Source organism: Loxodonta africana, chromosome 19 (genome assembly GCF_030014295.1).
Source record: "Loxodonta africana isolate mLoxAfr1 chromosome 19, mLoxAfr1.hap2, whole genome shotgun sequence".
In the NCBI taxonomy this organism is placed as follows: domain Eukaryota; kingdom Metazoa; phylum Chordata; class Mammalia; order Proboscidea; family Elephantidae; genus Loxodonta; species Loxodonta africana.
In genome coordinates this window covers 423748-447058 of record NC_087360.1, presented here as the reverse complement: position 1 = coordinate 447058, position 23311 = coordinate 423748, and the positions used below count along the sequence as shown (strand labels likewise).

At 57.4% G+C, this 23311-nt stretch overlaps 4 protein-coding genes across 19 annotated transcripts in view; 2 read left to right on the top strand and 2 right to left on the bottom strand.

The window, feature by feature from the left end:
* FBRSL1 (fibrosin like 1) overlaps nucleotides 1-2310 on the top strand; it is a 69256-nt gene extending 66946 nt beyond the window's left edge. For all 10 annotated transcript variants that reach the window (XM_064271988.1, XM_064271990.1, XM_064271989.1 and 7 more), the window contains one exon: nucleotides 1053-2310. In XM_064271988.1, coding sequence (XP_064128058.1) covers nucleotides 1053-1938 — 886 coding nt within the window. In that variant the 3' untranslated portion in view covers nucleotides 1939-2310. The remainder of the gene's footprint in view (nucleotides 1-1052) is intronic.
* An 81-nt stretch (nucleotides 2311-2391) lies between these two features.
* LRCOL1 (leucine rich colipase like 1) lies at nucleotides 2392-16508 on the bottom strand. Of its 5 annotated transcripts, none has more exons than XR_010318540.1 (6): nucleotides 13147-16508; nucleotides 9007-9128; nucleotides 7147-7489; nucleotides 6946-7068; nucleotides 5593-5809; nucleotides 2392-5515 (listed from the first exon to the last, which is right to left on the bottom strand). XR_010318540.1 is itself a non-coding variant. In XM_064271997.1 (6 exons), exons 2-6 carry the CDS (start codon nucleotides 9115-9117, stop codon nucleotides 5801-5803), a joined length of 495 nt encoding a protein of 164 aa, XP_064128067.1. In that variant the 5' UTR covers nucleotides 9118-9128; nucleotides 13147-16508; the 3' UTR covers nucleotides 2392-5800. The 5 variants fall into 5 exon arrangements, 4 of the variants coding, with proteins under 4 accessions (XP_064128067.1, XP_064128064.1, XP_064128065.1 ...); XM_064271997.1 differs by having other exon boundaries at nucleotides 2392-5809; nucleotides 7147-7272; nucleotides 7364-7489; XM_064271994.1 differs by having other exon boundaries at nucleotides 2392-5809.
* A 142-nt stretch (nucleotides 16509-16650) lies between these two features.
* P2RX2 (purinergic receptor P2X 2) lies at nucleotides 16651-20028 on the top strand. Its single transcript, XM_064271946.1, has 11 exons — nucleotides 16651-16826; nucleotides 17047-17182; nucleotides 17304-17375; nucleotides 17462-17537; nucleotides 17608-17704; nucleotides 17864-17944; nucleotides 18115-18253; nucleotides 18587-18717; nucleotides 18889-18979; nucleotides 19092-19157; nucleotides 19227-20028. Exons 1-11 carry the CDS (start codon nucleotides 16651-16653, stop codon nucleotides 19536-19538), a joined length of 1377 nt encoding a protein of 458 aa, XP_064128016.1. The 3' UTR covers nucleotides 19539-20028.
* A 2399-nt stretch (nucleotides 20029-22427) lies between these two features.
* The window catches only part of POLE (DNA polymerase epsilon, catalytic subunit), a 55008-nt gene continuing 54124 nt past the window's right edge, over nucleotides 22428-23311 (bottom strand). For all 3 annotated transcript variants that reach the window (XM_003421258.4, XM_010600811.3, XM_023540420.2), the window contains 2 exons: nucleotides 22944-23033; nucleotides 22428-22857 (listed from right to left, as the gene is read on the bottom strand). In XM_003421258.4, coding sequence (XP_003421306.1) covers nucleotides 22744-22857; nucleotides 22944-23033 — 204 coding nt within the window. In that variant the 3' untranslated portion in view covers nucleotides 22428-22743. The remainder of the gene's footprint in view (nucleotides 22858-22943; nucleotides 23034-23311) is intronic.

Here is a 23311-nt window from a genome sequence, read left to right as displayed (position 1 = left end):
CCTCAGCAGGTCCTTGTCTTCGTGACCCCCAATTCCAGCCTCTCCCACTGCAGCCTTTATAAAGATGAGGGGAGGAGGCAGCGTAGCAGTCCCCATAAGCCAAAACCACTCATTGCAGACTTCAGACCGGAACCTCAGACGGGCAGGCGGTGCCTGTGGTCCTGAAGCAGGGAGGGCAACAGCACCCAGGGGCAGTCTCTAAGTTGCACCCTCAATTTAAGCGCCCAAGGGCAGTCTCTAAGCTGTGCCCCCCCATTTGAGCACCCTTAACGGTCTGTAAACTGCGCCACCCCTCCAGTTTCAAGATGAACAGACGTGGATAGCAGTGACCTATCAGCATAAACTTTCCCCTCCCTTTCCAGCTGCCTCAGTCAAGCACCTTTAATGTTTGTGCCTCGTCAGGTGCCCCCTTGGACTTGAGCTGGGGGGAGCAACTGCCCCCATACCCCACCCTCCCTTCACTAGCCCCTGGGTGGAGGCTGCATTGTTTGGCAACAGGGTCAGGACAGGCCTCTGAGGCTGTGAGCTGGGGAGATGGCAGTGACAAGCAGCAGCCAGGCAGCACCCCAAAACAGAAGTGCTTGGGTGACTTTGGGTTCTTCCCAGACAGAGTGGATGGGAAGCCTGTCCAGTCTGGTAGGGCAGGTCTACTGTCCAGGGCACCTCGTCCTCGGAGAAAAAGGCCTCCCGATGGCCACCTGTTAGTGGCACTTTGCTGTAAAGTCCTAGCACCCCTGAGTTACGCCCAAGGGGACTATGGGGGGAGGGGGGTGCAGAGTCTCCTGCAGGTGTCGATCTCGGTGTCCAGAGCCCAGTGGTTCTACTCCATACGTGGTGTCCAAGGACCCCAGGGGCAGAGGTGGGTTTGGGCCAGGTGTGGGGTGCGGGCTTGGGTGGTCTCCATCCCACGGGAGCTAAGCGACACACACACCAATCCCCCGAGGGACCTGCCAGTTGAGATCCGACTTTGGGAGGAAACCCGGAGGGCCGGGAGGCTGCAAACCCTGTGGCTGCCTCTTGCCCACAGTGACCGCTGCCTTGTCCGCCCCCAGGGACGCCCTGGACAAGATGCGCCTGCTGAGCCGGGCCTCACCCGCTGCGCCGCTCGGCCACCCCGTCAGCGGCCTTCTGCTCCTCCGCGGCGGCAGCCAGGGCGAATCGGGGCGGCCCGGGGTCCCCACCGAACGCGAGGCGGCTGAACCTCGCGTCAAGGAGAGCCGCTCGCCGGCCAAGGAGGACAGCGCCAAGGCGGCCGCGCGCCCGCCATCTCCCTACAGCAAGGCGGCCCTAGGGGACACCCTGCGCCTGGCGGGCCTGCTGGGTCGCGAGCCCGAGAGCCAGCCTGAGTCCGCGGCCGCCGCGCCGCCCCAGGGCCCCGTGAAGGTCAAGGAGGAGCGGCGCGAGGAAGCAGACGCGCCCGCGCTGGGGCCCCCAGCCGGCCGCGAGCGCCCCGGCTTCGCGTGGGAGCCGCCGCGCCGGGCCTGCTCCGCCGCGCCAGCGCCCCACGAGCCGGCCGAGCGCGCCTACCGCGACCGCGAGCCGCACGACTACAGCCCTGAGCGCCGGCGGGCCGCGCGCCGGGACGAGCTGGAGCGCGCGCGAGCCGCGCCGCACCTTCCCGCGCACCTGGGCGCGCACCTGCCGGCCGCCGGCCCCTCCCTGGACGGCGCCGCGCTGCTGCCGCCGCCGCTGGGCGCCCTGCACTACCCGCGCCTCGCGCCCGCTGGCGCCGCGCTGCACAACGGGCTCCTGGCGCGGACACCGCCCGCCGCCTCCGCCGCCCTGGGCGCCCCGCCGCCCCTGGTGGCCGCGCCCCCCACGCCGCCCGCCGCCCCAGGGCCGCCGCCCCCGCGCAGGACTACGCCCCTCGGGCCCGGGCCCGGCGAGGCGCGCGACTACTCCCCGACCCGCAACCCGCAGGAGGTGGAGGCGCGGTAGTCCCCGGGGCGGCCGCCCTCCCTGGGCGGCCGGTGTGCACCAGGGACCCTTTCACAAATGCACTGCTGTAAACTTTTTTACGTGTAAATTTCTAGAACTTAAGCACAGTTCCACAAATCCCGGGGCGACGCTCGCTTCTCCCGCTACTGCGGGATCGGGGTTAACTGCAGCACCCCCGGAGGTGCGCTCTTGTTTTCGGAGCCTGAGAATAGGCTATTGTTGGAAAAAAAATTAGAGTTTGTACGTTTTTTCCCAAAGGTAAGACTCGTTTTTAATGGATTTGTAATTTTTTTAATTTTGTGCTCTTTAGACATTTTAAAGAAACAACCAAAAAAAAAAAAAAGCGTTTGCTTTTCTGTTTTTAGTTTAATTTGCAATTTTTCGGCCTCAGATCCCTCTCGAGATCCCCAGGGTTCCTTTGTCTTATTTATGGAGAAATAAACGGGCCCTTAGTCCAGCGCACTGTGAGGCCAGCCCTGGCCCTCCCGGTACTCGGAAACGAAGCTACAGATACGTATTGAAATAACCATAATGTACAAAAGTTTGTCTTTTGCCTTATTCTTTTATGCAAAAGTGTAAGAAGTTTCTTTTTTTTTTTTTTTAAGAAAACAAGTGTAAATAGTCTGTTAATATAAATACAGGATGTTATTAAATTCTTAACCTAGTGGACTTTATAAGAAGTTTCTAGAAATCTCTCTGGTTATCTGTTTAACATGGTCACAAAAAACCCACCCGCTGTCAGTTGGCAACACTCTGAAGTTGAACTGCAGCGACTCGACTATGCAATCCCCGAGGCAGGTCTCCGTGACCTTGGAGGAGCGGGTTCCACGCCGAGCACCCGCCCACCCGCAGGAATGTCCCAGCACCTGCAGCGCCTCGTGGAGATGGACCCAGCTGACGGGCCCAGCTACACACCGCGCGGCTGGGGCCAGGGACGCTCTGTGGACCCCTGTGTTCGCTGGCAGTGTTCTTGGTATCAGTATTGCAGACCAGTGGAATGGTAGATGTGCAGGAGTCTACAGGTGTGTCACAAAGAGACGTTTGTACATTTTCTCTCCGACATGAAGGCGTCTGCGGATGTGTCTCTGCTGCTCCCCCACACCTGCTCCCAGTCCCCTTTTGGTTTCCAGTTTTGTGTTCCTGAGCCCACGAGCACCACGTCCGGCTGTGAAGCCCCTTTTCTATCTCCTGGTGTCCACGGCGTGCGCCTGTGCTGGGCTTCTGAGCCTCAACGGAGTTCCCAGCCGCAGCCGTTGGCTCTGTTCACTTGGGGACCTCAGGCCCCTTTCCCACCGTGGACGCGGTTCTCTTAAGCGTTCTGTCCCCATGTCAGTCACTGAGGATAAATACAACTTTGGTTTTGGATGAACGGCGGTTGCGTGTTTTGTGTGGCGTTTGTGTGAGAAGGGAGCCCTGATGTGCCTCAAGAGGCCTGCCAGCTGCGTCGGGGGAGTCCCTCCCTGTTAGAAACCTGTCCCCGAGGAGGGCACCATGGGCTTTAGTCCTGGCTGCCATCTCCGCCTTCTTGGTTTCCTCTGCCTCTCTCTTGAAGGTTCCTACCCTTCTGCCCCAGGCCCTTTGCTCCTGATAGTCCCTCTCCTGAAACACTGTCCCCCTTCTGGCCTCGGCATGATGGCTTCTGACTTGGGTCACTTGTCCTGGCGGCCTCCCCGCACCCCAGCTGACATCAACCCCCACCCGAGCCACCTGCCCTCTTGAGCCCCATTTAACCTTCTGCATGGGGCTCGCCACGTTTACCATGTTTGCTGATGCATCCCCTTGAGGCGGGCTTTGCTCTCCGCCTTCCCAGCACCGTGCACCTGCACCTAGCAGAGTTGGGGTGCCCCGTGGTGAACACAGGGACATGGTGACATGCAGAGGTTTGCACCCTCCTCCTTCACACACAGGGCTGTGGGCCAGCCTGGCCCAGGTTTGTTCAGCCCTGGAGGATGGACCTGACCCTGACTGGGGCCATGACCCCAGGCCCAGGCTGGCCTTGTAAGGTTTGCTGGGCCCTGGGAGCAGCCATCACCTGATCAGGTTTTACTCCACTTCTGAACCCTGATGGGAAATCATGACTCGTGGAGATGCAACTTGAGAGCTGTTTTGCTGGCATCTTTTTGAGGACATCACATTTATGCTGTGAGGTTGGCCTGCACTGCTCCGATTCTGCGTGCTCCTTGTTTGATGTGGCACGGAGCACACACCAGCCATCTCACCGGACGCTTCCGTGAGACAGGAACTTGGGCTGAGTCCTTGTTGACCTTTACACCTTCTTAATTTCAAAAGTAGCCAGTCTCTTCAGCTTTACTACCTAGTTGTAGAGACAATTTGGGCAATTTATATATTTTCCTGGGCAATTATCTTTGTTCTGAAGATTGTGAATGCATTAGTATAGACGTTGCATGTGTCTTTTCTATAATTTTTTAAAACCTTTGTGATTTTGTCCCCTTTCACATTTGTTTACTGGTTGCTCCTCTCCCTCATCAGACTCATTACTGTTTTCAAAGAACAAACTTCTGAGTATTTTTCATTCTTTCTCTGTCTCTCTCCCCCTGCCCCTTCTTTCTGTCTCCAATGTCTGTTGAAGCACGTAGTGTGCCTCTTCCCACCCCAGTTAGGAATCTGAAAGGCTGGCCCAGGCTCCACCTCAACCCTGTCCCTCCAGCTCTAACACAGAGCGTTCCTCACTCTGGGGGCGATCTTGCCCCCCCAGTCCTGACCCAGGGCTGGGCTCCATGCTCCCCGCCTGGCTCTCACCAAGGTGGGCCCGGCAGTGTGCCTGGGTGGCCTGGTCTCCCAGCTTGCCACACACCCTGCAGGTGTTAAGCCCTGTGCTACTGCAGTGAGAACTGGGTGCGGGCCGGGCAGTGCTGCCCAAACTGGTTGCCGTTCTCATTACTAGGTCTCATCTTCCCCGACGTAAATAGTACGTGCCCACAAGCCCCACTCTCCTCACCACCACGTTATTACACCAATAAAGTCCTGGCTGATGGCACCTCCAGGACTGGCCGTGCCCGAGAGGTCTCAGTCCCTAAGATACAGTACACCAGGAAACTAACACCTCTCGCTCTTCCTTACTACTTTTATTTTTTCCCCTGTCTGGACTGAAGTTTCTCTCTCTCTCTCTCTCTGTCAGTCCCACATGGCTTGTGCCTGGCCTGGGGCATGTTCAGGGTGGAGTCTCGTCTTCTTGCTGCTGGGAGCTCACAGGGCTGAGGGGCTTCGGCTCTGAGTCTTCCTCCCTTAAGGCCTTCCCTCCCCAACAACCTCTTTAATCTGGCTTCACAGCGTAAAGAATTGTCTTTGACCATCCACGCTGGTGAAGCAGGAGTGACTTTTATTGACGTTTAGTCATTAGGTTGTCTATACCTGCCTTCCTTGTCACAGAGCACAGGCAGTTTACTTAATTGGCCTAGAGGAGTCCACAGTTCAGAGCAAGCACAGATGGGTTCAACTCCCATATATTTCAGAGTCCAGTGACAGCAGGAACCGTGAGCAGACCTTCCACCCAAGTTGGCCCCAGGCATGACCACATCCAGCACTGACATCTCTACGGTCCAGGTCAGCCTCTTCGCTGCACACCAAAAATAGACAGTTTATGGGAGAATGTGCACCCACAAAGGAGGAGCAGACGTGGAGGTTACAACCAACCTGTCATCGCTGGGTGCCATCGAGTCGACTCTGACTCATAGTGACCACATGTATGAGGCCGAGTAGAGCTGCCCCATAGGATTTTCTTTTCTGTAATCATTATGGAAAGAGACCACCTGTTCTTTCTTCCCTGAGCTGCTGGGTGAGTTTAAACCACCAACCTTTCCGTTAGCAGCCCAGCACTCAACCCTTGTAGCACCAGCACTCTCTAGTCAACCTTAAAAAAAAAAAAAAAAATTGCCATCGAGTCAATTCCAACTCATAGCGACTGTACAGGACAGAGTAGAGCTGCCCCATAAAGTTTCCAAGAAGCGGCTAGTAGATTTGAACTGCCAACCTTTTGGTTAGCGGCTATAGCTTGTCATAGCTTTTAACCACTGCACAAACTAGGCTCCAGGTCAACCTGAGGGACTACAATATGGGGTCAGGGGACCATCACACATCTCTCTCTCACTGGCCCTGATGACATGTCAGCCTCCTATCGGGGTCAGGACACCAGCAGAAACTAGATTATCTCGGTTGACAGCTTCACCTCCTGGGTGCTGATGGTTCTGTGAGATGGTAGGCACAGTTAGTGCTCAGAAATACCCATGCTTCTCAACCTTCTGGCCTCCCCTTTATAATCAGATGGAGGTGTGGATCCCGGCATCAGACATTGACTTCAGCACTCACACGCAGTTTGTATGTGTTCTCAAGTGGCCCCTGGACCCCTGAAGCCCACCCACAGTCCAGTGCCCTTTAATCCCCCTCCACCCCTGACCCCTAGAGCTCGCCTCAGTGGGCCACATCACCGACGCTGTCTTACTTTTTGGATTTCTGGTTACACCTAGCCAGTGGCTGGTGGCAGAAGGGGCTCAGAGGGTGGCAGGAGAAAGGAGGTGGGGTAGCACCCTCCCTTCCTACAGGGGTCCTCCTCATGGCTCACCAGTCCCAGTAACGGTGCCCTGACTATGCCTGTGGCCCCGGAACTGCACCCCGCTTGCTGGTCCCTGCCACCTTGCTGGGATCCTCCCCTCCTGGAGTGCGCCAGGTCCCTGGCTGATTTGGGCACAGGATAGGGACCCCATCTGTCCAGTGGCCCATCCACCGTTTACTTTTCCAAACCACCAAGGCTCCACCGCTTTGTGAACTGGAGACCTAAAGCTGACCCCTCTCTGCCCATAGCAGGTTCTGGCTGGAGGTGGCAGACCTGTATTCAAACCTCCCTCGTTCATTTTCTAGTGGCATTATCTCAGGCAAATTACTTAATTTCTGTAGGGATTGGTCCCCTGACTGTAAGCTGGGCAGCAGGGTACAGCAAAGTCAGTGAGAGGGACGGGGCACAGCCTCACCCACACGCCCCCCGGGACCCACCAAGGGAAGGCACTGTCTGATGAGTCCACTCTGCTGGACGCACCGGTAGTGGCCGCCCTCCACCAGCCTGATGCAGCACCTGCTGTTGCAGTCGTCGTGGTGGCTGCAGAAGTCCATGTCTGGCTGCAGGGACGCATCAGACTTGGCTGCTCAGCCCTCCCCCCGCGGGGCTGGCGTCCCCCTCGCCCGGGCACGGCTCACCTTGCGCCAAGGTATACATTGCAAGAAGATGGTCCTGGAAGTGCAGACCTTCTGCATGGCGTTCTCCGTCATGGCACAGCATGAGCTGTGGCACTCCTTGTGCTCCAAGCAGCTGTACCCGAGGGGCTGCAGGTGGCAAAAACCCTGCCCTTCCTCCGGGGCCCCCAGGACAACCTCCTCCTTCCTCCTCGTCCCGCCACCCCCTGACCACACGCACCTTTCTCCAGGGCAGGCAGCGAAGGAAGATGGTCTGTGGGGTGCAGAACTTCTGCGGGCTCAGGCTGTTGGTGACACAGCACCGGCTCTGGCACTCCAGGTGCTCCTGGCAGGGCTCGCTGATACCCTGCGGAGGCAGAGAGGCTCCCAGGCCTGCCCAGGCTATCAGTCCACAGGCCCAGCGCCCCTGCCAGGAGGGGCTCCCCAATTTGTGTCCCTCAAGCCCGGATCATGTGACCAGAGCCCTGTGCTGTGTTGGTGAACCTGCCAGAAGGACACCCATGTCTTCAGTGGTGGGGTACCCAGGGGAGGAAGGGAAGGGGTGGGCAATCCCAGCATCTGCTGTGAGCCACACCGGCAGAAGAGTAAACTAAGGCACAGTGAGAGGGAAGCCCGTGAGCAGCAGAGCACAGGGCTGGGAGGAGACTCAGCTACCAACGGACCGGACACTGGGTAGCCTCACATCACCCTGCATCTTACAGACAAAGAAATGGGCTCAGAGGCCGAGAGGCCTGCCGAGGGGCCTGCCGAGGTCACAGGGTCAACAGCAGCGGGCCAGGTCCCATGTCCTGGCACTGTGCACCAAGTGCCTGCTACCTCCTGAACAGAAGCCACGGGGAAGCGTGGCCTTTGTCCCTTCAAACAGAGGTTCTCAAAACTTTTGGTCTCAAAAACTCCTTTACAATCTTAGAAAATTAGTGAGGACCCCCAAGGGCTTTTGTTCATGTGGGTTCGTCTATCGACTTGCACTGCATTTGACACTAGAGAAAAGATTCAACTATTCTGTATTAATTTGAAAGTAGCAATAATAAACTCCTTATAGCTTAACCCAAATGATGTAGCTTAATGAAAAATAGGTATACTTTCCAAACAAACAAAAAAATTAGTGAGCAGAGTCACCATGTTTTACATTCTTGCAAATCTTTCAACATCTGGCTTAACAAGTGCCAGCAGGTCCCATTCCTTCCCTGCAGCCAGTCTGTGATGTTACCCATCACATGGACAAGTTTGTGAGGGAGTATGTCTCTGTGTTGGTGTGAACATAGCTTGGACCCCCACAGGCCCCAAAGGTCCTGGAGACCACAAGGGGCCAGTGTTCATCAGGGAAAGTTTCAGATCTGATTGACTGGGAGGATGTGGACAACTGAAGATGAGCCAGGGAGAGTGGAGGGGGTTCACTCACTGGACAGCATCTGGGGAGTCAGACCCAGAAGCTCTGCCAGTCATTGGCTGTGGGGAGCGACCACAGGGGGCTCCAGCCATCGCCTGGGTTTCTGGGGGACCTTCACTGAGAAGGGAACCAGGAGGCAGCCCCTTGGGAAGGATGCCTGAACCGTGACAGATGGATGGGCACTGGGTCCAATGGCCTGTGTCCCTCTGAGGTTGTGATGGCCTCCCCTGTCCTTGGGGGTCCCCACTGCAAGCTGGGGGTACACCTGGACTCATGGGCTTACAGGGAAGAGGAGCCACTGGTGGCGCTCCCAGGCCCAGCCCCCGAGTGTTGGCTGTCCCAGGGGACCCGAGGTGTGGCACACATTGCACCTTTTGGGGGACCCAGAGGGAAGAATGGGCAGCTGTGGGAAGGAGGAGTCTGTGTGCCCAGGAGGGCCCAGGTATACAGACAGGCCCTGGCCGTGCACTGACCTTGTGTGTGTAGGAATGTTTCTTTAAGTGGCCCAGGGATGCCTGTGGCACCAGGGGTGGCAGCAACAGCAGCAGCATCAGTGGTGGGAGGGGCCCCCCAGGACAGGCCATCTGCTCAGCTCCTGCCAGAGAGACGGACACACAAGCCCAGGGCAGCTACCACTTGCCTCCAGGCTGCTCCCCAGAGCTGACCTCAGCCAGTATGTGGAGGTCCCTCCCAGTCACACAAAGTGAGTCTGTGGGACACCTGCTCCCAGGGCTCCGGGCAGCCTGTGCGCCAGCTTGGGAGCCTCCCCGGGGTCCCCCTTCGAGAGGCCCTCCCTGACTACTGCCTGTCACCCGACTCCTGTGGCCACTGGGAGTCCCACCGCTCCTCCCCAGGGCATTGAATGCTTTGCATTGAGCCAGTGGCTCCGTCTAGGCAGCACCCGCCCGCGCGATAAGGAGCCCCGGCGGGCTGCAGCCTGTGCTCCCGCTCACCTTCCCGGGCCCCCTCCCAGGAAGGCACATCTTCTTGGAGCCACTGCCCTCACAATCCCGCCTCAGCCCAGCACACCCGAACACCCTCCATCTCTCCTGGTCCCTCGTTTGGAGCCATGAAGGGGAGGGGATGTGGGGGCATCTCCAGTGGCCCCCCCCGCTGTGTTCCCATGTGGGGAGCAGGCCCAGCAGGGCTGATGCCCTCTCCTGTCCCCCTACTCAGTGGAAGGGTGAGTGGCCTGTGGCCATCAGCTCTCAGCTGGCACTCCCTAGCCACACTCAGGTGACACCTGGCCATCTCAGCGATGGGGCCCACTGCGAGGCCCGGGTCTTTCTCTGGTGTGACCATGTCTGTGCTGAGACAGTGCACACGCCTCACGGCCCAGCCCAGCAGCCTTAGCGTGTTTGCAGACTTGTGCAGGCGTCCCAGTCGGTTTTAAAACATTTCCGTCCCCAGAAGGAAGCCCTGCCCCCGGCCTCGCTCCTGGCGTCGCATCCCCTACAGTTTCGCCTTGGGAACGGGAGGGCTGGGGTCCGCGAGCGCGGCCTCCCCCCAGGTGGAAAGAACCGGCAGGCCAGCCCCTCACACCTCCACCCTGGCCCCTGCTCCGCCGACGCCCACGTTGACATTTCCCACGTGCTGGCCGTCCTCTGGCGCCCTCTGGCGGCCCACAGTGGTGGCGCCCACCCTCTGCCCCGGTCCTTCCTGCCTCCAGTCAGGGCAGGGCTCAGTGCTGGGGCGCACCTGTCTGCTGAGTGGCCCGAGGAAATCTCTGCACCTGCTGGGACTTGGTTTCCTCACCTGTGAGACAGGGGCTCCCGACTCCACGTCCTGTCTGAACCTTTGGTTCTCAGACATTTCCAGGGAAGTCTCACCAATTCTGTTCATTACCAGGGTCACTGTGTTGCCAAGCAGAGTTGAATTCTGCTCTTTAAGCCTCCCAGGCCATTCAGAGCAACCAACAGAGGAAAACGCCCACCTCCCTGGGCTTCCTGAAATGGCACAGCCCCAACTGTGGCCAGCCTACCTCTGCAGCCTTGGCCTCCCCAGCCCTTCCCCCATCATGAGGCCTCCCCTGCTCAGGGAGTTAGCTGTGGTGAGGGGCGGACAATCGTAGAGCAAGGCCACCATCGAGGGCCCTGAGAACACAGCGGAGAAAGTGCACATGGGGGCACCTCTGAGCTGAGCCCAAAGCAAAGGCACACCAGGCCCCCCCACCTGACTCAGTCAGACTGCCCAGACCAGGAGAGGGTCTGACCAGCCCTGACGGTGGTATTGGGGGTGGGAGGGGAGCGCCATACAGTCACAAATCTAAGGGGCTTGGGGTCTGGCAGGTGTAGGGGGCGGGGAGAGGCAGGTCTTGGGGACAGACCGCTGGGTGACTTGACAGGGATGGAGGGGTGCCAGGCTCATTTCTTTCTCCGTCACACTCCACACAGCGGCACACACAAGCCCAGCTGCTGTCTGCACACCAGGAAGTGGTGTTTTCTCTAGAGCAGTCTCTGCACTTGTCATTACCTAAGATTCATTTTGTGCCCTCCCAAAAATCCATACACTGCCCTTCTGCCTGTATGAGCTGCTTCCCCTTAGTGACAGAGCAACACAGCACCTCAGCAAAGACAAGGGAGCTTAACGTCACATACCGTGTTCTTAACAAAAATGACAAGTCGCAGGGCACACAGCTCTGCTGCACTTGGATGTTCGCCTGTGTTTTATTGACTATGCAAAGGCATTCAACTTGTGGACCATAACAAATTATGGATTACATTTCGGAGAATGGGAATTCCGGAACACTTAATCGTGCTCATGAGGAATCTATACATGGATCAAGAGGCAGTCGTTCAAACAGAACAAGGAGATATGCATGGTTTAAAGTCAGGAAACGTGTGCGTCAAGCTTGTGTCCTTTCACCATGCCTATTCGATCTGTATGCTAAGCAAGTAATCCAAGAAGATGGACTATATGAAGAATGGGGCATCAGGATTGGAGGAAAAGTCATTAACAACCTGCATTATGCAGATGACACAACCTTGCTTGCTGAAAGTCAAGAGGACATGAAGCACTTACTGATGAAGATCAAAGACCACAGCCTTCAGTATGGATTACACTTCAACATGAAGAAAACAAAAATCCTCACAACTGGGCCAATAAGCAACATCATGATGAATGGAGAAAAGACTGAGGTTGTCAAGGATTTCATTTTATTTCAATCCACAATCAACAGCCATGGAAGCAACAGTCAAGAAATCAAAAGACACACTACATTGGGCAAATCTGCTGCAAAATACCTCTTTAAAGTGTTGAAAAGCAAAGATATCACCTTGAGGACTAGGGTGCGCCTGACCCAAGCCATAGTGTTTTTAATCACCTCATACGCATTTGAAAGCTGGACAGTGAATAAGGAAGACCAAAGAAGAATTGACACCTTTGAGTTATGGTGTTGGGGAAGAATATTGAATATAACATGGACAACCAGAAGAACGAACAAACCTGTCTTGGAAGAAGTACAACCAGAATGCTCCTTAGAAGCAAGGATGGCGAGACTTCATCTCACATACTTTGGACATGTTATGAGAAGGAATCAGTCACTGAAGAAGGATATCATGCTTGGTAAAGTAGAGGGTCAGCAAAAAGAGAAAGACCCTCAATGCGATGAATTAACACAGCAGCTGCAACAATGGGCACAAGCAACAACTAAGAGGATGGTGCAGGACCGGGCAGTGGTTCGCTCTGTTGTGCACAGGGTCACAATGGGTCGGAATCAACTTGACAGCACCCAGCAACAACATAGTTTTATAGACTGAAACTCACCTATAATAAAGCAAAGCTCATAGGTAACATATAAAGTCGCTGTGAATCGGAATCGACTCGACAGCAGTGGCTTTGGTTTTGGTTTGGTCATAAGGAACAACGGCATTGTAAGTGCACGATTGTTGTTAATTTCAAAAAGGAACATGACAGTGCAGATTCAGGGTACTATTTTGATCTGCTGCCAAAGAAATGACAAAGGCTTGGAGGAAAGAAAATGCTGCTGGAGGCTGCTACACATGGCAGAGTACACTACCATTGCTTCTTTTTAATTTTACCTTTAAAAATGCACCTGAAAGCCTATTTCAGTGTGTGTGATTAAAAACAAAGAAACAAACAAACAAAAAAAAAACCCAGTTGCCACAGAGTTGACCCTGACTCGTGACTACCCCATGTGTGTCAGAGAAGAACTTTACTCACAGGGGTTTTCAGTGGCCAGTTTTTTCAAAGTAAAACTTCCTTCCAAGGTGCATCTGGGTGGACTCGAGCCTCCAACCTTTTGGTTAGCAGCCAAACGTGTTCGTCATTTGCACAGGACTCCCCCTAGACCATGGTTACCTCTTTTTGAGCATCACCCCTCAGGCTGGGCTATACCCACCCAATTTCTCTTAATCCTCACAGCAAAACAGGAAGCTGAGGTTTAACCTCCTGGTACCAATGAGATAAGGTGATGTTACCCCCCGCATCGGGCGCCCCCGGTGAAAGGCAGAGCTCAGGTTCAAGCCAGGGCTGCTGGTCCCCCAGCCCTCCCTGGGGGCCTCCTGCATACTTACACCCAGAAAAACCAAAAACTCAAGCAGATGCAGGAGATCAGATTTCCTTTGCAAAGAGCCCCCCCTAACAGTTAATACCTGTGTATGTTCCAGTGGTCCTATCTATTTGTCCCAGGTCCCACCTGCTCCTCTGGATAGACGTGAGAGTGGCTCCTAAGGCTGCTGCTCTCAGAAAAGACGCCAACCCCCAAAGCACAGACTTAACAGGACTGAGGCCCACAAGTCGCCCAAGGCAAAACAGCGTCAGTGAGGTTCATCTCCAGCCGAGCCTCTTCCTTCTAAAGGCGGCTTCCTTTATTCTACCTGTTCTGTGTTCACCCCCATGAGAAAGTCTTTGATCACTCCCCATGAGAACTGAATGTACAAATGGACCTCAGCCAGATGACGTATGACAACAGGACTCTGACCCATGGCCTGGCAGCCATCCACAGTGGCCTGGACCTGGCTCATAGCTGCCAGTTGCCTTCTTTTTTGCCCCTGCTTCTAATGCAAGACCTGCAGAGAAAGCCAAATATGGTCCCCACACCTCCAGTCTCTAGCAGGGCACATCTGAAGCATCCCTTTACTCACTGGAAGCCTTCCCAGCCCCCTGCCCACCTGTGGGTCTCTGCCAAACATGGTAATGGGGCTGGCCCTCTGCTAGACCAAGTTCCAATGAGGAGCTTCCGCTTGGTCTCATCTGGGCGGTCTGCGTTCATCTCCACACACACAGCTGTTCATTCACTAGACATCTATTCAATGGCTACTGTGTGCTGCACGTTCTCTGGGAAGCATCTCCTCCCAGACATCAACTTCAGGTTTGATTTCGCAGTATCTCAATCTGCTGAGTGAAATACTGATGCCAAAGACGTGACAAATCCCCCCAAAATTATTCTCTAATTGTGCCCCCTTGTCAATTAGGAATTTTTGATCTAGTTGGGGAAACGGACCTATAAACAAATTGTGGGGAGTGTGACAGATACCCACAGGAGGTACTAGGAGGCTGCAGGGAAGCAAGACCTAGGTTAGCAAGGAGGCCAGACCGGCTTTATGGAGACAGGGGCACCGGCTGCACTGAAAGAGGAGTGACCAACAGGGGATGGACGGGTGAGGAGAGAGTTCCTGGCAGAGGAAAGAGAAGAGCCTGGGGTGCTGGGAGCTGGAGTCGTTGAGCAGAGCAAGGCAGGGTGGCTGTCATTACAGATGTTCTGTGTGGGAGCCCCTCATTCCTCCTGGCCCGGAGAGCCTGCATTCAGAGTTGCCATTTGCTTTGTTCATTTTCCTCCCAGGAGGCCTTAAGACATTATAAGCACTTTGTGGTCTCTTGAAAATGATCAAAAATGGGCTCTTCACTGAATCTGAGAGACTTTAGAGTGCTATCTTCTAAGAAGTTGGACTCACAACTCAAAGCAATCTTCCAAAGGAAACCCCTTAACTCCTTTGTCATCTGAGGTATATTCCTAACAACCCAGGGAAGAGCACGCGTCTCAAACAACAAGTCATTACGCTCTTGACAAACCTGAGATCACATGGCACACCTCTTCTTCCAAGAAACAATGAGAGATACTTCGTATATCCTGAGAGAAAACTCACACACACCGCTGCCCACACCCCAGGCTCTGCTCTCCTTCTCTTTCCTCTGCTGGGAGCTCTCTCCTCTCCCATCCGTCTAGTGCTGTCACCCATTCATCTTTGCAGTATGGCAGGTGCCACTGTCTCCACAAGGCTGGGCTTTCCAGGACTCGTCCTCAGTGACCGTCTCCTCAGGGGCGCCACCTGCAGTGTGGACATGGCCCCTGTTGGTATTTCTCTCTATCCCTGGAATTCAGATAGTTCACCCAGGTGGCTTTAGGTGTTTGTCATCTTCTTTTTCTTTTAAGTTATCCTGCTTGGGACACATAAAATTGTATCAGTCCAAAGACATGGGTCTTTCTTTAAATCAGAAAAGCTTTCCTCGAATTTGTTACTTCATGTATTTTGTTTTCTCTGCTCAAACCCCTGTGATTCAGCCTCTTGGATCTGATTCCCATGGCGGGTTCTTCGTGGAGCCATGTGACACACCTGCCACTTGGTTTGTGGGACTACTGTTTGGATTTCGGCAATCAGTACTGGAATCCCGGGGTGGTGTGATCAGTTAACGTGCTTGGCTACTCACCAAAAGGTTGGAGTTTCGAGCCCACTCAGAGGTACCTCAAAAGAAGGACCTGGAGACCTACGTCCAAAAACTCAGCCCCTGAAAACCCTGTGGAGCACAGTTCTACTCGGACACACACGCAGTCACCATGAGATGGCAGTGACAACCGCTTTTTTGTTTTTTTACTGGTTATTCCCTCTTTCAGAGATAAACACAAGTCATGTTTGTAGACCCAGGAGGTTTCAGTGCCCCCACTGCTTCCCACTGCAGGTGCTCGTTGCCTCTTTGCTGAAGCTCCTCCCGGAGCTAACAGGTCACCGTCGCTGGATGTGCAGCCTGGGCTCCCCCCTTGCGGCAGCAGTCAGCGTGGTCGGACCAGTGGCAGGTCCCAGATCTTCTGATCTTGCAAGCACAGTGAACAAGCTGGCTGGCCACGGCCCTGCCAGGCCCGGGGGGCACCCTCCCCACCAGCAGCAGTACCCCTTGGCTCCTGGCTTCCATGGGGCCCACGGGCAGGGCGGCCCTCCAGGCCCACTGGGATGATCAGGGTGGAGGTGAGGCCTCCCTGACCATGGGCTGCTTCCTCAGGAGAATCCAAAGACCAGGACCTCTGAGCCCCCTGGGTGTCCTCACAGGAGCCATGCTGAGAGTCAGGAAGGGTCACTGGGGTCTCGAGTACTAACAGTGGGGGTCACGGGAGGATCATGGGGGTCTGGCAGGGCCCCTGCTGGCAGCCTCACCTGCACCCCTCTATTCAGGGCTTTGCACAGCAGACCCCGCAATGGTGCCTCAGTGCTTCAGGGAAGTAGTAAGACGTCTGGGACGAGCTTCAAAACGATATGGGTGGGAATGGGGATAAAAAACATTTTTTAAACTTTGGTTTCTGAGGAAAAAAAAAAAAAGATTGGAAATGGATAAAAGCCCGGAGTTTGAAGCCGTTGCAACAACTCCGGGAGCAGTGACCAGGGCCTGGGATAGGTGGATGGAGGAATGGGGAACTGGACGGCTTGGACCCGCATCCGTAGTAAACCAAGCGCACTTTTGGGCAAAGAAAGGACTCACGGTTTCTGTCCTGAACCGCTGGGTGGCTGGCGATGCCTTTACTGACACGAGAAAATTCGGGGCGGGACTCCAGGGTCCACTTCGGATTTAAGTGTGTGGTGCCCTTAGCATCCACGTGGAGATGCCAGGAGGCCCCGGGCTGCTCCTCCGTTTCTTCTTGCCGGTTTTTAAAAACTAGTTCCCATTCCAGTGGATGTCAGTTCCTCGGCCGGCGGCGACCTGGGCTGCTGGGGGCTGGTGAGGGAGGGCGGCACACCTGGGCACACCTGCCACGCGCTCCGGGTCGGGAGCGGCCGGGCGGGTCCCGGGCGCAGACGGAGCCGGGGCGGTCCGAGCGCTCGGGGCGGAGCCAGCGCCAGCCGAGGGCGCGGGGCGGAGCGCGGGGCGCGGGGCGCACAGGGGCCGCCATGGCCTCCGCGGAGCCGGAGCCCCCTGCGCGGACGGGCGCGGCGCGGCGCCTGGCCCGGGGCTGCTGGTCGGCGTTCTGGGACTACGAGACGCCCAAGGTGATCGTGGTGAAGAACCGGCACCTGGGCGTCGTCTACCGCGCGGTGCAGCTGCTCATCCTGCTCTACTTCGTGTGGTGCGGACGCGGGGGCGGATTCCCGGGCGAGCGGGGGCTCCACCCCGGGCGAGCGGGGGCTCCACGGGCGGGGACGCAGCCGTGGGCGCCAAGCCCAGCTGACCTGGGTGGAAAACGGGGTCCCGGGGACTGGATCCGGACTCCTGGGTCTGAATCCCTAGTCCGTGGGCTGGGTCGTGGGTCTGAGTTCCTGGAGCCTCACCCTGCCCCGTTCCCATAGGTACGTGTTCATTGTGCAGAAGAGCTACCAGGACACTGAGTCGGGCCCAGAGAGCTCCATCATCACCAAGGTCAAGGGCATCAGCACTTCGGAGCACAAAGTGTGGGACGTGGAGGAGTATGTCAGGCCCCCCGAGGTACGGCCATCCCACCCCAGGCCTCCGGGACACCTTTGTCCTCACCCAGCTGGTCGACCTGAGGGGTGGGCACTGCAGGGACCAGTGCTGTGCTCCACGGATGTCCCCTCTCTCTGACCAGGGGGGCAGCGTGTTCAGCATCATCACAAGGATTGAGGTCACCCCCTCCCAGGCCCTGGGAACCTGCCCTGAGGTGAGGGTGAGGCCTGGAGGGGCAGCCCAGGAGGAGGGAAGGGGAGCCTGTAGGATTGGAGGCCGAACTAGCCCCTCTCCCCCCAGAGCATAAGGGTCAGCAACTCCAGCTGCAACTCAGACAAGGACTGCGTGGCCGGGGAGCTGGACATGCTGGGGAACGGTCAGTGGGTGTCACCTGGGGTGGGGCAGCGGGAGCGTCCTGTGGTCACCACTTGTGGTGTCTGCCGCAGGGCTGCGGACCGGGCGCTGCGTGCCCTATTACTATGGATCCTCAAAGACATGTGAGGTTTCTGGCTGGTGCCCGGTGGAGGACGGAGCCTCTGTCAGGTGTGCAGCCCCTGATCCTTGACACCACAGCTGTCCGTAGGGACAGAGATGCTTCTCTCTCTGCCCCCTGGCCATGCAGACCAGCCTTGGGCAGGGCCGGGGACCAGAGGGGCCTGTACTGGGTGAGAGCGACTGAACACAGGCTGTCCGTGTCTGCAGCCAATTCCTGGGCAAGATGGCCCGTAACTTCACCGTCCTCATCAAGAACAGTATCCACTACCCCAAGTTCCAGTTCTCCAAGTAAGAGCCATGGTTCCCGGGGAGCAGCCAGTTTGGGGGGCTGCTGAGGGACACTGCTTACTGGAAATGCATGTTTGGGGAGGGGTGCTTGGGCACCTCCCTCACAGTCTGACCTTGTACGTGGCTCCTGCCATCTGCCCACCCCCAACGCCTCCCGGTCCACTTCTCAGGAGCAACATTGCCAGCAGGAAGGATGACTACCTAAGGCACTGCACCTTTGATGAGGTTTCCAACCTCTACTGCCCCATCTTCAAGTTGGGCTTCATCGTGGAGCAGGCTGGGGAGAACTTCACAGAGCTGGCACACAAGGCAAGTGGGTGGGCAGGGCGCCCAGGCTCAGTTCAGTGGCTCGGCCGGGGAGGGCAGGCTCTGTTACAGCAGAAAAGGCCCCTTTCAGCCCTGGCCAGCCTGGCCCCGCTGGGGCAGAGGAGAGAAACACAGTCAGCCTGAACCACCTGGACGTGGGTGGCACCTGCTGAATTATTGACACCTGGCACTCCCAGCCAGCAGCCAGCGTCCCCTCACGCTCCCTTGTGTCTGGACCTGTGCTGTCCCCCACACCCACAAGCCACTTTGTGCCCTTGGAGGGCTTGTGGGCCAAATGTCCACCCCAGACCTAGACCCTGGCTCCCTCATCTGCAGGGCGGAGTCATCGGGGTCATCATCAACTGGCACTGTGACCTGGACCTGTCTGCATCCCAGTGCAACCCCAAGTACTCCTTCCGGCGGCTCGACCCCAAGCATGTCCCTGCCTCCTCAGGCTACAACTTCAGGTGCCCTCAGCCATGAGGCAAATGGGCTCAGCTGCCCAGCTGTGGCAGCTCAAAGGTGGCCCCTCCCAGGAGGATCGCCCAGCAGCCCACCTACCCACGGCACTCCCCACAGGTCTGGAGGGCGGGCACAGGCGCCATGGCCTCCTGACTGTTTCCAGGTCTTTCCATCAGGTTTGCCAAGTACTACAAGGTGAACGGCACCACCATCCGCACGCTCATCAAGGCCTACGGGATCCGCATCGATGTAATCGTGCACGGACAGGTAGGCAGGGCCTGGCTGCACCCCACACTGACTGACCCACCCACACAGCCTGAGTGACCAGCTGGAGGCCAGCCAGGGCCGGATGCTAGATTCTCATGGGTGGTTCTCCCAGGCAGGAAAGTTCAGCCTGATCCCCACTATCATCAACGTGGCCACGGCGCTGACGTCGATTGGGGTGGTAAGGACCCCTGGGGCCAGGGTGGGTGGGGGTTGGTCAGACCCTGAGCATGGGTCTCTGTCGGCCCAGGGCTCCTTCCTGTGTGACTGGATCCTGCTCACATTCATGAACAAGAACAAGGTCTACAGCCACAAGAAGTTTGACGAGGTGTGTGCTCCGAGGCAGGCCCAGGCGAGCTGGCCTGTGACCCTAGCCCTAGTTCTGGGCCAGGCCCCTCCCCCATGCCCTCCCCTAGGACCGGCCAGCCCATACTGCCTCTCTGCCCGGCCTGAGCAGATGGTGGACGGTCCTGACCCGACTGTGGGACAAGGGCTTTCCACCTCCGAGCCTCCCCAGCAGGACTTCATGCCCACGGACCAGAAAGGTCTGGCTCAACTCTGAGCCAACGACACACCACCTTGCCAGCATGCTGCGCCACAGACCTGGGCCCTGTGAAGGCTGGCCCCCTCAAGTCTCGGCTCCAGAGATGGAGCCCCGCTCCCCCGTCACAGCCAGGGACCCCAGCACCAACGGCTGGGCCTTGCCATGCACCATGACTGCTACCCACCCATCAACACCAGGACCCTAAGGCCCCTCTGTGGGAGGGCCTTGCTCCAGCCCTCCACCTGGGTGGGTCTCCAGTGGGGAGAGGCAAGTTCCTGCCATCCTCTCCCCACTGACCCCTCCCTGCAGAGCTCTGCACCCACCCTGCTCCCTCTCACACAGCCCCAGGACCCCCGCCCCTTGGAGCTGAGCTGAGGGCTGCCCCTGCTCCTACGCAAGGGGGAGGATCCCACCCCGCTCCATTCATAGCTTCACAGCCTGTCTGCTTAGACCCTTCATGAACCTTGTAGCCAGGAGGTCACAGCACACCCAAAGTTCATTAAACCTGTGATCAGACCATCAGCCTCGTTATCTTGGGGGGACAATGCACAAGTGCCAGTACCGTCATGTGGGTGGGGGTCAGCCTGGGTGCACGTGTACAGTTTATCACCACATCTGTGTCCATCTGACATGGGGGACCAGTGGCAGTGAGGGGCCGAGGCTGGGGGCACTGGGACCACGCGGCGCTGCCCCTAGTCATCCCAGCCCTGTTGCTTCTGCAGGAGGCACCCCAGACCCACAGCCTGTCCTCCAACGTGGGGAGGAAGAATGGAGTGAACTGCTGAGGACAGGGAGGGGTGAGGGTGGGATGTGGAAAACAAAGCTGGGTTCCATGGCCCACACTCAGAACTCTATTCAAACCACAGCTTGGTGGGGGCCAGTGGGGCTGAGGCAACGGGTAAGGGGCGGGGGAAGGCTCAGGAAGGAGCTGGAGCTTGGGGGCTGGCGCTGACTGGATCAGGCCAGCGTAATCTTGTTACAACACCCTCAGATGCTGCGGGAAGGGTCGTTACATCCCAGCCTCTCAGGCTGGCGCCTGCCCGTCCCGGCCTACCCAGGGGATGGCATTTGGCTCTGGGTCCTCCCCTGCACTGAGCGAGCCTGGCTGAGCAGGGCGCTGTGCTGAGTGCAGCCACCCCCCGAGGACCACTAAAATGAGGCAGTGGGTCCAGACCAGGCGGACCCTCCTGAGTTCACGTCCCACAAGACATTCTCTGGTGGTCACTGGGAACCAAGGGGTCAGAGGTTAGTCCTGCACCTGCTCAGGATGAGCCCAAACACTTCTCTTCAGCTGACAGCTATTTACTCTGCCCCAGCAGAGCTAAGCCAGCTGGCTCCTCCATCCTTGGATACGGTGTCGCAGGTCACCAGAGTGGGTGACCTCCAGTGCCTTTGGCTCACAAGATGTCCAGCTTTAGTTTTGGAGGAACTGGCTTTTCCAGTCAAGCCCTTGATGCAGTCAAGAGCCAAGCCAGGCTCGGGTTTCGGCCTCTCTGCGGCCTCGGATGCCTGAGCAGAGCTAGTCACAGCAGAATGAGTGAAGCCCCGTCTCCAGGATCCAAGGAAGCCACCAGCCTAAGCTGGCTGGCCCTGGCACATGGCTCCGGTGACCCCGATCCTGTGCAGTGGGGCCCCTGGTCCTGCATGATGGGCCTGCTGGTACAGTCCCCTGGACGGATCACATTCCATCGCAGCCCTCCCTGACTGGCAGCGGCTCCCTTCCAGGAAACCTTGTTAGCCTGCTCCCTGTGCCTGCCCCACCCTCCCAGCAGTCCTAATTTGATTTGATTCCACTCTAGTGGCCTCAGCGCTCGGCTGATGCTGGCCTGTCTACCTGCAGGAGCCTCAGGTTTCCTGGGCAGGGGTGGCAGCAGGGCTGCGGGGGCCCGACAGTCATTTATTCTCCGCTTCTCCAGAGACGAGGCTCCCCACACAAATACACAACAGTAAAGTAACAGCAAACATTGTAGGAAAGTTGGTGGCCAGGAAGAGCTCAGGGAAGGGGCAGCCCCAGGGTGGAGCAGTGCCACTGGGCGGCCTCTCAGGCAGTACTTGGAGCCACACGCAGGCACTGCCCCTCACAGACCACTCTGCGGTGGCCCAGGCCCCATGAGCCAGCATCCTTCATGAGCCTACAAGATAATTCACATCTAATATCTGTCTGCTGCCTCCTGAATTTGGCCAAAGCTTGTTTTTCTGCTTCCCGTTGGTCCCTGTCCAAGGCAGAAGAGGATGAGGCCCACCTACACTTAACTGAAAACCAGATGCAGAGCTGGCCTGACTCTCCCAGCAGTGGTGCAGGGCTGAGGGAGTGCAAGTCCCTGAGGTGCCTGAACTGAGCCTCACAGGGCGCTGGGAGGCAGGAGCCCCCCCGCAACCCCGACAGCACAAAGTGGCACAGACAGGCGCCCGCACAGTCCTAGCTAACAAAGGGGAGGGACCAGCATCTGGGGCCTTGACACAAAATACACAGGCCTAGTTGGTGAGAAACGCACAAAGGCCCCTGGTGAGACCACCCCCTTGAATGGCCCCTGCCTATGTAGATGAGGCCATGTGTGACGGGGACATACCTCCCTGGTCCCACTCCACAGCACAGCAGGCGTGACCAGCATCCCCCTGGGCTCCCGGGGGATATTAGGCTGTCTCATCTATCACTGTGACAAGGGACTTGAAGCCTGTGTGAGCAGCAAGACCCAGTTATGCTCGCTCTGCCCCAGCCCAGGCCCTCCCACTACACAGTCCCTCTGGCTGCTGGGGTCCAGCCCACCTCACCCAGACCCCAAGCTCAGGGCACCCAATACAGGATACCCAGAGTGAAAGCCCCAGGAGGCAGAGCAGGGAAGGGTTGGCCCCCATAAATGACATTCTTCAGTGCAACCCCCACCCTAAGAAGGTGCAGACAGCAAGAAAAGGCACAGTTCTTTATTCAAGGGGAGGTGAGGCCCCCAGGACCATGGTGACCTTCCACCAGGGCCACTGTGACCTCCCAGAGGTGACTGCCCCAGGGCCACAGCCTGGCTGACATCAATTCGCCCCACAGTGGACTTAGGGCACTCAGCGGCCCTGAGGGGGACAGGCCGCCTCTGCTCAGGCTGCTCCGAGGAAGTGGACGGCCCTTAGATACTCCCCAAAAAACCCACGAGCCTAGCCCACCCACCCAGAACGGCTACATCTGGACCAGACCATGCCGGCACAGGCTGCCGAGCAGAGCCCTGACAGCTGGCTAGTGGCCTGGTGGAGGGGTCTCCTGCAGCAGCCACTCCAGAATCTCCAGCAGGTAAGACATGCTGAAGTGCTGGGCAATGTTCCGGAAAATTCTGATCTGCTCCATGAAGACCTGTAGGAGTAAACGCTGAAGTAAGCCCTGAGCCCTAGACAGGAGAGGCCGAGGCTCAAGGGAGGCGGGGACAGAGCACTGCCCACCTTGGTATGGACGGTGAGGGCGAAGTCGCCTGCACAGCTGCAGTGGACAGGCATGTGGGTCTCCTTGACACCAGCACACTTCAGGCAGACCTGAGATAGGAGCTAGTCAGGACACTGGGCCCACGGCGCTCAAGCTCAGCACGTGCACCCAGACCCTCACAGCCAGTGTGGGGAGCTCAGGGGCCACGGATGGCCCACAAGCTCAAGACTGCATCGAAGTGCTTTGAAAAGCCCAACGACAGCCATGTATACTGTCCCCAAACACGCCCATGTATATACCCACGTACACACGTGTGCAGGTATGCCCACACATGCACATACACGCCCAGGCACACACACAGAGACGCACACAGGTGCTCAAGACACAT

Bases quoted from the DNA above. Each gene is read 5' to 3' on its own strand.
- LRCOL1 (XM_064271994.1), bottom strand. From the start codon at position 9,117: ATGGCCTGTCCTGGGGGGCCCCTCCCACCACTGATGCTGCTGCTGTTG. The intron at 7,490-9,006 runs GTCAGTGCACGG...CTGCCTCCGCAG, and splicing joins AACATTCCTACACACACAAG to GGTATCAGCGAGCCCTGCCA. The intron at 7,069-7,146 runs GTGAGCCGTGCC...GCGTCCCTGCAG, and splicing joins AATGTATACCTTGGCGCAAG to CCAGACATGGACTTCTGCAG.
- P2RX2 (XM_064271946.1), top strand. From the start codon at position 16,651: ATGGCCTCCGCGGAGCCGGAGCCCCCTGCGCGGACGGGCGCGGCGCGG. The intron at 17,705-17,863 runs GTGTGCAGCCCC...CCGTGTCTGCAG, and splicing joins GAGGACGGAGCCTCTGTCAG to CCAATTCCTGGGCAAGATGG. The intron at 18,980-19,091 runs GTAGGCAGGGCC...TGGTTCTCCCAG, and splicing joins ATGTAATCGTGCACGGACAG to GCAGGAAAGTTCAGCCTGAT.